Source organism: Anas acuta, chromosome 4 (genome assembly GCF_963932015.1).
Source record: "Anas acuta chromosome 4, bAnaAcu1.1, whole genome shotgun sequence".
Classification (NCBI taxonomy): domain Eukaryota; kingdom Metazoa; phylum Chordata; class Aves; order Anseriformes; family Anatidae; genus Anas; species Anas acuta.
The window spans coordinates 67,621,187-67,636,350 of NC_088982.1; the positions used below are offsets into that span (position 1 = coordinate 67,621,187).

Consider the following 15,164-nt stretch of genomic DNA (forward strand, 5'->3'; position numbering starts at 1 on the left):
GCAAAATTTTGTTAAAAAGGCAGCCAAGACTTTGGGGAAAGGATCCTTGAAGTATATTAGTTAATCTTCTTAGTTAATCTGAATGGGGGAAAAAACATCTGTTTGTTTTGAACAAAGAAAGGCACAGTCCCAGGAGTGACCCTGTTTTTTTCTTTTCTTTTGTTTTCTTTTTTTTTTTTTTTTTCTTCTGGCACAGAAGAAAGCTAACTCCACTTAAAACCCTAAAACATGGCTAGCACTTACCTGAATTGGGAATTATTAGGTGGCCCCCTAAGGAGTTGAAGGTCCCAAATGCAGTGCACGATGGGTCTGTTTGCCGAGCAAGGCTCTGATTCTTCATGTTCAGGGTCTCGTTCTCCAGCAGGGACTGGGTAATCTGTGGGGACAGCTTGGAGGAGAAGTCAGAGAGGTCATCCTGGGGGGTGACTGCACCAGAGGTATTATAGACCTTAATCTTCAGGTTGGGCAGGGGGTCCAGGATTGGAGAATTGGTCATCGGGATTTTATCAGAGACATCATGCAAAGCATAAACAGGACCCCTGTACATGGCTGCTGCAGAAGTGAGGTCTGGTGGCACTGCCAGGAGGTCTGCATTGGAGATGAGAAAGAAGAACCATATTGCTTATGATTATTTCTCTGTTCTGACAACTTTCTTCCTACTAATGATTTGGTTTTTCATTCTGTTCTACTCATACCAAAGGTTAGGATATACAAAGTCCTTGTAAACTGACCTTCATCTCCTTTTCCAGGCATCTATATCTAGAAATCTCACAGAGCTTGTATTGGCCCAGCCACTCTGCGCTCTAATTGTTATGCAAAATTACAGCATGTTTCTGCTCTAAGTGTTTTTCTGTAGGATTATTTTCCAGACTCAGATTTGCTCAGATTTCAAGCATAATATGCCTAACTTCAAGGCAAGAAGTTTTCCATACTCAGTAGATTTAGTTTTATTAACTAATACTCCTTCTTTAAATGCTAAGTGAGAATTAATAACCAATTTATCTAATTGGTCTAAAGACAGAATTCCTGAAATAGCAGAGAGAACAAAGCTATGAAGTCATTGTGCCCATGACTCCCCGCCAGTGTGGGATTAGCACCTGTGTCACACACTTTGCTATCCTCAGCAAAGAAAATGACATTTCTGCTAACCTTCTGTACGGCAACTCTCTTGTCATCGTAACCCTTACTTTGATTTATTCTTCATAAACATGTATTGGAAAAAAAATAAAAAAATAAAAAAAGAGGAACTCTTCCGCTTAAATGGGGGTCTTGAAAAAAAACAGCCCATTTGAATGGCTGTCTTCTGGCTGCCAAAGTGTGGAAATCATCAAGCTATTATGCACATGTGATAAAGATGGTCTTTATTAAACGATATTCCACTAGAACTTCTTCTTCTGTATTGTCCATTGAAAGTAAAGTACTTGTTAAACCACTATTTATGCCTGTGGAGACACGGCACAGTAAAAAAGGCTATTAGTGAAACAAAGGGGAGGTGGATGTGATAGAATTATTGTATTGTATTACTCCCGTGATGAATCCTGTCTCTCTTGTTTTTGTCATAGCTTTGATTTTGATTTAAATTTGAGCAAGACCTGTATTTTTATAAATGTCTGTTTCACTCTCACATTCACCTTCTCTCTATACAAGCTAAGTACTGCTGCTGTATGTTTTTGGACACATCTGAAAAAGGCCACCATGGGTTTTTAGCACTTGGCCATCAGAAACAAATGGATATAATCTTTCTCCCTTTATGAAGTGCCAACAAGCATCTAGCGAATATCATTCATACAGCCCCAGAGACCATATTCTCATAGCATATCGCTGAATTGGTCAACATGGAGTGCTACGGCAACTAACCTTGCCTTGCAGCCTTGATATTAACAGGCTGAAATCCTCCGTTTAGCGCCGAGGAGTCGATAATGTCTGACTCGAAGTCACGGTGATTCTTGCGATAGACGAAGAGGGCCACAACCACAGAAATAGCCAGGCACACGATCACGGCGATGACGATCCCAACGTAGAGAGCAACATCATCCGAGTCAGGAGCAGCTAGAGGGAGAGAGGCCAGGAACCTTAGAGCAATGCGCTCCTCACAGGGATTTTGAGAAAGTACATTCTTATTATTCTCGTTTCCTGAGATATTTACTACCTTTTTATAGGTTAATTTAAAAGCCATTTCTAAAGCTATATAACAGGTCTATGCCCTTTTGATGGGAAACTATTTTTGATTTCTCTCAAACTCGTGTTCTATCTTTGTACCTATCTGCTTGTTCATCTATCTGGTACCCAGGCATTGAACTACTAAGCACAACACATTACAGAGTTAGTCTCATGAAGCAAATTAAATCCATTAAATAAATGAGTACATCTTAGTGACACAGTATCATAGTATTAACATTTAGTGGTTCTTCTGACACCAAAGATGTCAGCTGTGGGGCTGCCAACTTTGGAATCCTTATTTTTTTTAATGAAGGGAAAAAAAAAAAAAAAGTTCAGTTTTAGAGAATGCCTGAAATATCAGAATGTATCTTTGAGTTTGGTTTTTCTGACCTGTAATGTGTCAAGCCATTTTCCCTTACACCTATTTTCCTTTAAAAAAGTCCAGGAAAGCAGAGAATCAACCTCTAAATTCTCATCACTGGCATTAACATATACATATTTGGATAAAAGCCGAAGCAAGCACAAGAAATAATGTGGTAATTTACCAAAAGGAACCCAGATTTATTATAGCTGTCTTGTGAGAAAATGGCTATGATATTTCTACTAGCTGCTTATACAGTATCTTCAGCACTAATTCCAGGCTAATCTCTAGCATCATTATCCACTAGACATTTTTTTTTCCAGAAGGACTGAGTACATGATCAAAATTTGATGTGTTTCTATACAGTGAAGAGTCCCAGTAGCAGAGATAGCATAATGAGAAAAAAAAAAAAAAAAAAAGGCAAAAACAAATCAGACCTTTTTACTACCCTATTTCTGTTAATTAAAACATGTGAATCATTCATATTTATTTATTTATTTATTTGCTCCTCACCTTTTAGCCATTTAAAACTGGCTGTCCTCCAGCCATATAAGTGAGAGCTGGCAAATATTGAAAAGGACTGATCAAACTTCATCAGCCTCTGCCTATCAGACTTTCAATGCACCAGCCTCAAAAAAGCAGGACTTTTATACCCAGCAGTTCATGAAGCCGTTCTCTGAGTTCCAGCTCAATGGAAATTTCTCTCTCTACCACATTTCTTCTGATTGCTAAGGAAATGCTAACAAGAGAGAGGGTTCATTCTCTCCAGTTTCTGCCTTTGAGGCAATATCTTCTCCCATCTTCCTTGGGCATAAGGGCTGTTATCATCCTGTGTCAACCCAATGACAGTGAAACACTGCTACCTCTGTCAAGCAGGCAGCTTGCCACTTACTCTGCCCAATTGGTCCCTCTTTGCCTAGTCACACAGAGCTGGTGTAACACTAAAGCTTGACCCGTGGAACAGCAACACATTAGCATCCAGGAACGTAAAATGAAACATTAAACTTACAAGAAAATCCATATTCATTCTGGGTTCTCTGTTCAGTTGAAATAGGATAAATGAAACCTTAAAAAGAAAGAAATTAAACAAAAATGGGAACAAAATCAAATTAATGAGAAGAACAAAAAAAGGAAGCATGAAAAATGGTTTAATTAAAAAAAGAAGGAAAAGAAACTGATGGCACTTTAAAATTCTGATACAGCACAGAATTATGATTTTGCATCCCCTGTCTCCTTCAGAGCCTTACTAAGAATTAATAAGTAGGCAGATTGAATTTCTAAGCCAAAATCGGTCTCGAGTCACTAACTTTGGAGTGCTTAAAGTCTTTCTTTTATTGAGCATAAACTCTAATGGATCTAATTTATTTCAGACATCAAGGGTCATTAGCATACGGAAAGTCTTTTTTCCCTATCCCTGCCATATGCTTTAATTCCCAGGACATGTTCGGTGAGGCTCTAAACAGTTTTTTTATTTAATTATAGTAGCTTGCTGTTGATCTAATAGAGCTAAAAGAGACCTGTCGTCACTGGTCAGAGGTTAAATACCCATTTGCTGAGCAGAGTCCATGCAGAAAGCCCTCTTTCCCTATTTCCTTGGAATTATTTTATCCTGTCTTTAATACATGCTCAATGGGAATTCCTCGGGGAGAAAAGAATTTGTCAGCAAACAGGAAACCGAGTGGTTTCTCTTTGAAATTATTAAAAAATCAATAAGGCACCCGGGGTCATAACATTATTTATTTGAAATCTTTGCGAGCCCCTGTATATCGACAAAATGATAACACAATTTACGGTTATATTTCGGAACGGATAAATAAGAGAGATTGCTTCTCTCGCCTTTTCTTTCTGCAGCTCACACAGCACGGCACACTGGGGCTGCTTAGCTTGTACAAGAGTCCGACAGGCTCGTTAACCACCTCCCAGCTGCTCTCCATCCGCATTGGGAACAAGGGAAATGCTGCAAATCCCATCCTGCTGCAAAGGGAAATGGATAAACCCAAAGTAAGCAAGGGGGTTGCTCTCAGGGAGGGGATTGGGGTGGGTGCAAGGCAGAGGGTACTCTTCTCCCTCCCCTGCAGTATTTTGGCAGGGAATTTACTGCCCTTCCCATCTCCCCCATGTTTTGCATCGCACTGCGAGATGCTCGTACGGCCTTGGCCTCCTGCAGATGAAACAAAACTGGAAAATGGACTCCTGGTGCGTGCCTAATGCACATGACCACATTAGAGGCAAACCAGAGCAATAATCCCCATCTCCCAGAAATGCTGAGATTGGGTGCTCAGCATATGTTGTGCTTTATATATCTCCTCCCGCTTGGCTGCACCGCTTGCTAATGAAGATACAGCCTATCCCAATTGCAGGTATAGACATAACTCCCCCCGAAGTTTCCAGACATCACATAAATGCTACCTCGACTGAAATATCAGAGCAAGAAGAGCAGCTTTTTGATGGTGATGTTTTTTTCTGAGGCATTATGGGACAGACTATACTGCCTGTAATATCTATTTAAAACTTTATTTCACAGCAATGATTCCAGCCTTACAATTGCTTTTAGAAATATTATGGTCTCACACTCATTTATTTGGTTCGTTGAAGCAAGCTCACCTATGTGTACTCTCAGCATGCTCTCTCAATCTTTTGTAATAACTGCTTCCCACTTCTACCAGTGCTCTCAGGGCATTGCCCATAAAAAGTCAGGCAAGCAACTTCTGAGGGCTTGAGTGAATGCTCAGCAAGTCTGCGTGTGAATTTACAGCACACTGGTTACTCCCCGCTTACTCCCCAGGTGAATGCGGAGGCCCATATTTAGTCAACCTAAATTCCAGCTATAACCTTATGGACAATATTTCCTACGTCAAGATGCCTCTGGGGACCAGGAGGCAGCCAGCAGGAAATACAAGGCACAAGGACAAGTCTGAATTTAGGCTGGCTGCAACTTCAAATGTTTTCATACCTGAATTCACCAAGAAATCCCTGTGGTTCCTGTGCCCCATCGCATATTTTAGGGGAAGAAGGCAAGGGGCAGCACATGTCTCCTGGCTCTGCATCACCTGCAGAGCTTGAGCTCAGCCATGCAGAGCTGGAAAGGCTATTCCCCTGTCCTGCTGCTGCTATTCAGCTGGCAAATTTTGCAGTTGAGGTTGTGCATCATTCCTGCTGCATGCAGAGCAACCTGATAGCTGCCACTCAGAGGGCACAAAGAGCAGCACTGCCTGGATTAGCTCCAGCATTACCAAAAGTGTTGTCTGTTCCTGGGACAAAGGAAGTCCAAGTTCAGGTCTTCTCAGCAAAGTGAGCAAGTGTCGTCTCAAAGTACTCTAAAAGAATTTGCAAACTCTTCATAGACCCTGTTGTCACAAATACTTGTATCTTACAATTCTGCATAGATTTTCACACTGATTCTCACAGAGACCAGTCTTGCAGCTGCATAAGAGTGATACCAATTCCTTCAACAGAAATGCCTTGTGTAGGTATTCAAAGCACATCTGTTAAGAAAGGGAGGAAAAGGCCAGGATATTGCTTTCTGCTTCCATTAGCCTCACAAACTGACATTCCTGTTCTCCCATGTGTGCTGCTAACTGAACTGAGCACCCAATTCCCACCTCCTCTTTCGGTGCAAACAGGCTGGCTTGCACAGGTGTTTGCAAGGACACATTTTCAGCCTGAAAAACACCTGTTCTACATAGAAGGATGGCATGGATGAGGTTATAGGGTTACGGGCATGAGATGCCATGCTGAGCATTTGAGCCATGGATGTGTCAATTTTTTGTCAAGGGCCAAGAGTCACTGCTGACCATGCTGGCTGTAGATAAATAGGTGACCAAACGTGCTGGAGACCGGGCAGTGCCAGCTGTAAAAAGTCCTTGTTGAGGTGATGGCACTACACAAGATGGGCGGTGGAGGCCACACGACCCCACTTGCTCACAGTGCATGGACAGGCTCCCCTGGCTGAAGCAAGAGGAGACCTTACCTCGGGTTGACATCCAAGCTGGATGAATTGCTGACCAGCATGCCAAATGCCACCTCCAGTTGTACTTGCAAATTAAACACGTTTGTTGGAGATGACTCAAACAAGGCAACTACAGACACCCTCTGCCATTTGGGCAGGAGCTTTCAGAATAAAACTATTTTTACATGCTCCATTGTCATGAAAGAGCTGTTCCAAAGGGAAGCAGGCATCGCAGCGGCAGCGGCAAGTGAAAGGCTTGTGGCCATGCATAGCTGCAGTGGCTGTGCAGGAGTTTGGGCTATGGCCATGCTCTTGGCGCCAGAGCACAGGCATTGCCTTACAAAGTTGGCTTTCATGCTGGTCCCTCTGACTATGCCTTCAAACAATGAGAAAGGACATTTTCGTCAGATAACGATGCAAACCTGCTGGGATTAGTACCTGAAATAATGAAGAATGACTCCCCTCCTCTCTTCAAAGAGAAAAAAAAAAAAAGACATTTTTTCCTCTTTTTTTTTTTTTTTTTCCCTCCCTGTATCAACAGCACTGCTTGGCAAATGCCTGAGGGACTTCTACCAGGATCATGAAATTTTTTAACAAGGGTGAGTTTAGAAAGGTGCTGTTGGATTTGACTCTAGGAAGGCTGCTGAGGCTGCTGACTCACATGCAGAGCAGCTGGCTTCACAGTGAGCTACTTGCTTTGAGAAAAGTAATTTAAGCTTCTTCCTACAGCTTGTTGGGAAATGTACATTTTCAAAGGGGCTTTTGATGTTTTGTTGTGTAACTTAGTGCTGGACGAGTGAAATAGTAATAATCATACTTTACACTTGCATAGTCCCTTCTGTTTGAGGATCTCAGGGGCTTACGAAAAGTGGGTATTTATTTTCCTCATTTTACAAGTACCTGACCTTATGTCATACCTGGAGAATCAGTGGGAGGCTTGGACTATGCACAGAAATTGCACCCCTGTAATTGCACATTAAATACATTCATGAAAAAGCCTTTAATTAAGTTGATGTTTCTCCATGAGTTCTACTTTATATTCCACTTTAAGCTTGTAAATACATTTTTTGTCCCTGTGGAAGTGCTTCTATTAAGTGTTAAAGGTGGGCTTTTTTAACTCAAGTAATTACACTGGCACAAATGCTTTGTACAAATCCAGATATATGATTACAAAGATGTATTATGTTGGCACTGGCTATTCTCTTTCTAAAAAGAACATCTACAGCAATTTTAGCACCTTTATATTGATGTAACACACTGAGAAAATTGGCAAAGGGTGAATGTGTCAGAGGTCAGAGTGTACTGGAAACATAAGCCAGTTCAACTTTGATACATAGAAAGGACTTCAGCAGGCTTTTTATCAATTTGGTTTAACTCAATTTCAGCATCAGTCACACTTGCACTGATTTGGGGAATTGCATCCAATTAACTAAATATTTTTTGAAGCTCATTTAATTAGTTCAGTGCCGTTTGTGGGCACAGATGACCCCTAAGTGTTGGAAGTTCAGCCTGAGCATTCTGGTCCCAGATGTCTTGCTCTGACCTTTTGGAAACCCATTTGTGCCAATAACCACAGGAGACTCAATGGCACATCATGGGGACTAAATGGCCTTCAGGCTATCTGAATGTGTGAGATCATCTGGCTTAGGTGGTTAGCTTTGACAAGCAGAACATCCCTTTCTACAGCAAGAATTCATCTACTGCAATTTGCGCTGGGAGAAGTAGATAACCCTTCTGCCCAGGGAGGGGGTAGGAATGAAGCACTTGGGAATGGAGAACCTCCGACATGTGAAAGATAATTGGGCAGAGATTATGGTGTTGCCTCCTTTGAGGCCAAAATTGAAGCAGAGTGTCACCAAATAGTCACTAAAACAACTTTTCTAAATGCTTTCCATCCCCAACCTGGAGAAGTATATGCCTCGCAAAATATTAATGGGCATATATGCATGATGCTGAAGCTGCAAACTCAGCACCATGACCATGGGCATCCCAAAATCCTGTGTTTTATTTTACCTGGAAACTCCTTGGCTTGGGAACTGGCTTATTTTAAAGACAACTTTCCTCCCTGTGGCATAAAGCAACACACCATAGCTCCTTGCAGAGGGAACTTTGTAACTGGCTCTCCTTTTTGGTCCTTAGATGTTTCTAGCTTTAACGTTATGCTGAATTTCTGTTTTACAGAAAATGGATCAGATTATTAAAAAAAAAAATAATGATAAAATGCATTTTCCATTTTTCCCATGTATTTTCTCCAGTTGCCTCTGTCACTGTTTTCTCTCTCCCCTGCAGGTATGTTAGACAGTGGAGTAGCTGAAGGTGATCTTTCCAGGCACATTGATACTAGGGCTTATCCAGTTTTGGTCATATTTACAAAAATATTTACAATTATCCTACAAAGAAATTGCTTTATGCCATTAGCTGCTGAGGTTACAGCTAATGATACATATTTTGAGGCTGTATCAAGGTCAGTGAGAGTCTGAGACGTGCACTTTCATTTAATAAAGTGAAGATTGCATAAAGCACACCATAACTGCTTGTTTCTTTAATGCATAATATTTTAATCTGGCACCACTTGCTTTTAATCTATAAATGCTCTTTACTTTATCCTCTACACAGCTTCAAAAGGAGCTGAGGTCACATAATTACGTGGCCCTTTTGAAAGCCTAGCCACATGATGTGTCTCCACGCCATCCTGTTGCAATGAACTCGTCAGGTTGAGCATAATATACAGTAACAGCACTTTTTCCCCTTTTGGTTCCAAAGTCAAAGCCCTTAAATTGCATATAAGAAAAGAAGAGGGCACTCAATTCAACTGCTGACTTTCTTTCTCTCGTTTGGTGGGTTTATTCAGCGTGGCAACCGCGAGGTTGTAATAAGCTTTGGTGGCAACAGGCTCTGCACCACAGAGCTGTGACAAGTGAACAGAAACTAATTCCTCAAATGCAGAGACCTAAAACTGGACAGGAGCAGTTCTTAGATGATTTAAAGTAGGCAGGTGGTGCACACGTTGTGACATGAGTTTAGTGGAACAGCCCTTTGCTGGGTTGTACCATGTACGTACAGATATACACGTCAGATGAGTTCCAATATTTAATAACTCAAAGCCAGCAAGCAGGTCATTTTTCATATACCAGTCCCAAACAATATTTATCTGATTGCTTCTGTTCTTAATTCTCACTATGAGGTCTTTCAGTGCTAAATCAGTATCCTTTCTCTTTCGCCATGGCTCCAGCAAGCAATTCCGAGCCGCTGAGTTTCTCCATTACTTGTAGAGCAAATTCTAGATGATAAATACGGCATACAAATGCTCAAAGCTTTCAAAAGAGATGGTGTTAACTCAGATGCACTGCAACTGTGTAGGTCTCCATACAGTCCCTATGATGGCCAAGAAGTTAGGAGAAGGAATTTAGGAGACTTTATTCAACATGAAGGAGTTTTGAATTGCTCCTTGCAGGTCCCACTGTCCATAGACTACAACTGCATAAACTGCCAGCAGTTCCTTTTCTACAAAGGTGCAGTTAAGAGTACAAAAATAAACTTAGAGTAAACCTCACAATTTTACTGCTTAGGACTAAGCCTTCATGTCCACTTAACATGTTGCTAATACTGATTTATTACGGAAGAAATATTAACAATAATCTTCGGATTGTAATAGCTGTTAATTGTTTCTCTCCCCTGTTATTTCCCAGAAGCTCCAGCACATATCCAAGAAAATGTCATATCTAATATCTTATTTATGGTGGTTAAAAAGGAAAAGAAAAAAACACAACCCCCACACAACAAAGTCCCCAGAGTTGCAAAAATCCCTCAGACAGAATGTGCACAGCTTCTTCCTATGTTTGCTATTCTAAAGAAAGACCTTCATGTCTGCAGTTAATGATGCTGAAGGTCAGATATGATATCAGGCATCCCGGAGATAATGCACAGTAATTTATTTTCTTTCTAAAGGACTAATTATTGGCATGTTCAGGGTGGGCTAATAAACAAGGAGCTTGAGGTTTTGTGACTGATTATTTACTCGGGTATAATCTCAGATCTTTCCTGAGTGTGTAGGTTAAATGGGGAGTCTCTCCTGTTTCTGTCCTTGAACAGAAGTGCATGATATTCTATAATTAAGATTGAAACTATGTTTTCATTGCAAATTAGATTCCTGACATTTTGCTAATATTGTTAGAAAGGTCTTGCCTTAGTTTAAACATGCATGCCATGTATACGGGGGTGGGGGAAGATGGAAGAGTAAGATAACTTGTTGCTAAAATTTGATGTGGATTAGAACAGGCAATTTTGACGTTATGCAATCTTTTACAGTTAAGGACTTTGACCTTTTGACTAAATCTTATGTCAGTCTTTAATATCTTAGAACCACGGAACCTTAACATTGGGTTTGTTATGGATGTTTGACAGCAAAAGTAAACACTTGTCTAGCATTGCGATTTGCTAGATTGTGTATTTGCAAATTCCACATTTGCAGTGGCTGAATAGACTTCCTGGGGTTTGCTTTGTTTTGCAATAGTAGCTGGCCAAGAGCAAATGAGTTACAGGGAGAGCTGAAAGAAGGACACGGAGTGGCCCTGAAGAGGGGGTGCATGGCCAACAGCGTGGTGAAGGAAGGGACAGATGGAAGGCATTTTGAAGAGGAGGACCTAAACTGTTATGCCTGATGGAAAAAAAGGCTTGTGGAATTATCCTAATGGATGTTCAATGATGTACCAAAGTCCTCGGTAGGTCTGTAAGCTCACAGGTAAAGTAACTTGTATTCTCTGGCTTTCTGGTTTATTTCCCAAACTATAGAAACTTCTTTCCCTAACATGAGGTTTCATTTAAGTACGCTGCCAATGTTTTTGTTAGTCCTTTAAGTTGCATACAGATTTAGAAACAGAGAGCTCTGAGTTTTACTCCTGATCCTGTCACTGACTCCCTGATGAGCCTTGGGCTGCTTGTGTAACCTCACACCTGACACCCTGCCAGGAATACAAAAATCATCACATCTACCCAGCTTTGTACACAGTGAGGAAAATATAAACACTGATTACAGTCACTGACTGTATTTTTTTCCATGATCAAGTTAATGTATCAGGTAAATTTTATTGTAAGCTTGTGCTTTTCTTTCAAGAAGGAGTATGGGAAGAATAAAAGAAAAAAAAAACAAAAAAAACAAAACAAAACAACAAAAACAAACAAACAAACAAACAAACAAAAAAGCCACAAACAATAGGGAAATAAGGATAAAAGTATGGGTGGATGAGGTTTGGGTTTTTCTCTTTTCTGCCTGGCTATAATATTCTTGAATTAGTCGAGATTTTTCAAAACAGACTAGAAATCTTAGAGCACTTGCCTTACATTAAAATTAATAGGGAGGGGACTCTTTCTGAAGTGACTGGGGTAAGAAACAGAGATTTTGGTGTCCTGGGTTCTGCTTGTGGCTCTGCACTTCTGTTTTCTCTCAAAGCTTTTATCTGCTTTGAGCAGAAGCTTTTCTAGGCAAGAACTCTCACTAGGCAGTTGCAGAGGGCCCACCAGAGTGTGGACACTTCTCAGCTAGGGATTTCTCATGTTGCTACAGTAAAAATAAATACGAGTCGTAAGTCTGAGATGTATGCATAAACTCCCTTGGCTGCTACACCATTACATAGTAGTTGGGTTAAAAATAGAATAGCACATCTCTTTATTAATATCAAATAACAATATTGTAGAAAACTTCCTCTAGGAACAGACGAGATGCGTTATTTGAATGAACAGAACTCTCCCCGCAAGGGCTCAGCACAATGGGCCAGGTGGATATATCATTATGCTGACAGACTGAACGTATTATAAGTTCCCTCTTGACCCACATGCTCTTAATAAAAGGTTTTATTTCATTCCTCTGCACACACAGGCTTCTGTTGCAATCTCCCTTGAGAGAGCTTTGCTTACCTCCCGGAGCCTGAAAAACATTCCCCTGCTCTTTGCACACTAATCTGCTCTGGAGTACCAGAGGTCCTCATCAAACTGCTCTGCTCTGTAATTCCTCGCTGAATGCCTGCTTTCAAAACAAGCCAAAAAGGGAAACGAATGCTTATCCCATCAGAAGGTTCTGGCATGTTAAATTAAACAAGCAGGGCATGTGCAGAATATATATGTTTCAGGAAGAAAGAGATGTTAGTATCAGGTTAACCTTGCTTTCTACTTAAAACCTGTGTATAAACAACACGAGACTGGAAAATGGCAGTAGTTAACCATTTAGCACACCAGCAGGTCAATTTGCATCTTCTTCACGTGCTTAAGTCACTACTGTTGTAAGAGGAACCTTACCCTGCCTTTCAGACAAAGATTACAAAGGATTTGGCAACTAAAGAAGTAACAGAGGCAACTAAAAGAAGCATCACTCTCGACTAGTAGGCAGCCTTTTTCAACATGAAATGTTAAAATAGGTCCGATAATAGCATCTTCGCCATGCTATAGCTGCCTTTTCTCAAGTGGTGTATCCAACACTTAGATCGCCCATACTGACAGGTGAAGATGTTTCGACTCTTTTCTTCCATTCTTTAATTGACAGTAGCCAGCCTCAACCTTTTCATGCTAATTTATTTAAATCCAAAGGAAAAGCCTATGTTGGATCTGATTACACTTGACCAGTGGAAATTTCCTTTTAGCCCTATTAAATGATGGGTTTGTACTTCGTATTATGAGATGGTATAAAGTGAACAGTTTTTACTACACAGAACGACAGCACTATTTACGGAACTATATATTCTATAGTCCTCAAGTGGCATGTGCTTCTTCAGTATTACCTTGCTGCTGTAAGACAGCTAACGCTGTTTTGAAAGAAAATTGAAAGCGCAGCTTAGCCAGCCTTTTATGAAAAGCCATAGTGGTTTGTGAAAGCTGAGAGTGAGCTGAGGAAGGGACACTGGTTATCTACTGACCATGCTGGTGCCAACTCGTCCATCAGAGGCATGATTTCAGAAAAGACATGCTTTACTAGAACGGACAGGCACCATGCTCATGTCTACAGGCTTTCTGAACTTATTTATTCAGGACAGGGAGAAAAGAGACTTGAACACTGTCACTTCAGATCCTCAGCAGAGAGGATGTAGGTGACATGCTCTGAGCATGGACATGCCTGATACAGCAGCTAATATGTTTGATCTTAGCCAATGTGATCCCCAGAAGGGAACTGTTTGTGCTGAAATGCAAGCCAGCCATGCAGTGCTGTGCTTGCTTGGTGTCCGCACAGAACACCCACAAGTCATTAAACAGGATGAGGAGAGGGCTAATTGCAGCAATCCAGCATATAGAGATCCCCTGTGAGATGCAGTGTGTGCCTTTAAAAGTGTTGCTCATTGCACCAAAGTATTTACCGCAGTTCGCAGACTTCAAATGGAAAATAATGCAACTGTGGAGGCAATAATGCAACTAGTGGGGGTGGTAACCAGCCAATTCTTCCTACACCTACAGCATATTTTGTTCCAGAAGATCGTACTAATGCTATTATGGGAATTACAAAATTGTTATAACAGGACCTGCTAGGCAATATTGTGTATTTGGAAACTTAAAATAGTAATGACCGCCCTAAATTTTCACTAGAGCTGCTTTTCTTCTTCAGTTCAGCCTTCTGCCTCTCTGCAGGCTCTCTAGTTTAATGACTGTTCATCCTTTCATGTTAACAGAAAAATACTAACTACTGAATAAGGGAGTGTATGTGTGTACTAGCAAGATCATTAGTCTGAATAAATGTGACAGCAGAGTTGCACGAGAAATGCCACAGTTAGTGGTAAGCACAAACTGAAGCTTTGGGTGTAAAATACTGTAATTACAAGGGATGGAGAAAGCTCCACAGTTTTTATCCCCACAGAAATCGATAGTGGTGCAGACTGCTGCTCTTTGCTGGAGCAGGGGCAGTCTGATGAAAGAGCTCATTGATTTATCCAGCTGATGCTACCATAGTGAATAATAGACTGGAAAAGAAAGGGCTTGCAAATTAGACTCATTCAGCCCAGTGTTTTCCAGGATATCTTTTATATACAGCTATATAGAGATATATGTTTACAAGTGAGTTTTTGTCAAAGCAACAGCCTAGTGGTTAGAGAGGCCATCTACTAATTCTTTGATCCCAGCTACATCTCCACAGCGTGAGAGCTAACCTTCAAGCTGGCACTAAATTCTGACACTGATGGGGAAGCACCAGGGCACCTAGGGGCAGGATTTGGCCATGGGGAAGGTCAGCAGCCAGCCAGCACAGCTCCTGGAGGGCTATGGCCACAGAGGGCAGGTGGCTGTGGCTCTACTTGTGCCACAGGGGACCCACAAGCATGAAGGTTTTGAAGTCTGCGGTGGTTCCAGAGATCCCCAAACTGGGGGAGATACCAGCTCCAGGACAGCCCTCACCAGCCCCAAATAATGTGGAAAGATACATGGTGTTTTAGGAATGAAAAGAGTTCTGTGTTCACTCTTAGCTTAGCGGGCAGATCTGCTATGAATCCAGACCCACACCAGCAAAAATGCAAAGTGGTCAGAATGGCTTTGCATAAACTGCAAGGGAGAATGAAAGTAAGAAAGAAAGAGAGGGAATGGCAGGCACGCTGCCATAAAGTACAGCAAATCAATCTTCTCAGCAGTGATGGATCAGGGAGCAGGACTGTAAGTTTTACAGGTGTATGAAGCCCCACGAGTATAAAGACACCATTAAAACACTGCCATTAAATTCCAACACTG

At 41.3% G+C, this 15,164-nt stretch overlaps 1 protein-coding gene across 5 annotated transcripts in view; it reads right to left on the reverse strand.

Annotated features, from left to right (window-relative positions):
• The window catches only part of UNC5C (unc-5 netrin receptor C), a 246,798-nt gene that overhangs the window by 27,774 nt on the left and 203,860 nt on the right, over positions 1–15,164 (reverse strand). For 3 of the 5 annotated variants that reach the window (XM_068681763.1, XM_068681760.1, XM_068681759.1), the window contains 3 exons: positions 3,531–3,587; positions 1,858–2,049; positions 244–588 (listed from right to left, as the gene is read on the reverse strand). In XM_068681763.1, the coding sequence (XP_068537864.1) occupies positions 244–588; positions 1,858–2,049; positions 3,531–3,587 (594 nt within the window). The remainder of the gene's footprint in view (positions 1–243; positions 589–1,857; positions 2,050–3,530; positions 3,588–15,164) is intronic. The other 2 variants (XM_068681762.1, XM_068681761.1) reach the window with 1 other exon arrangement.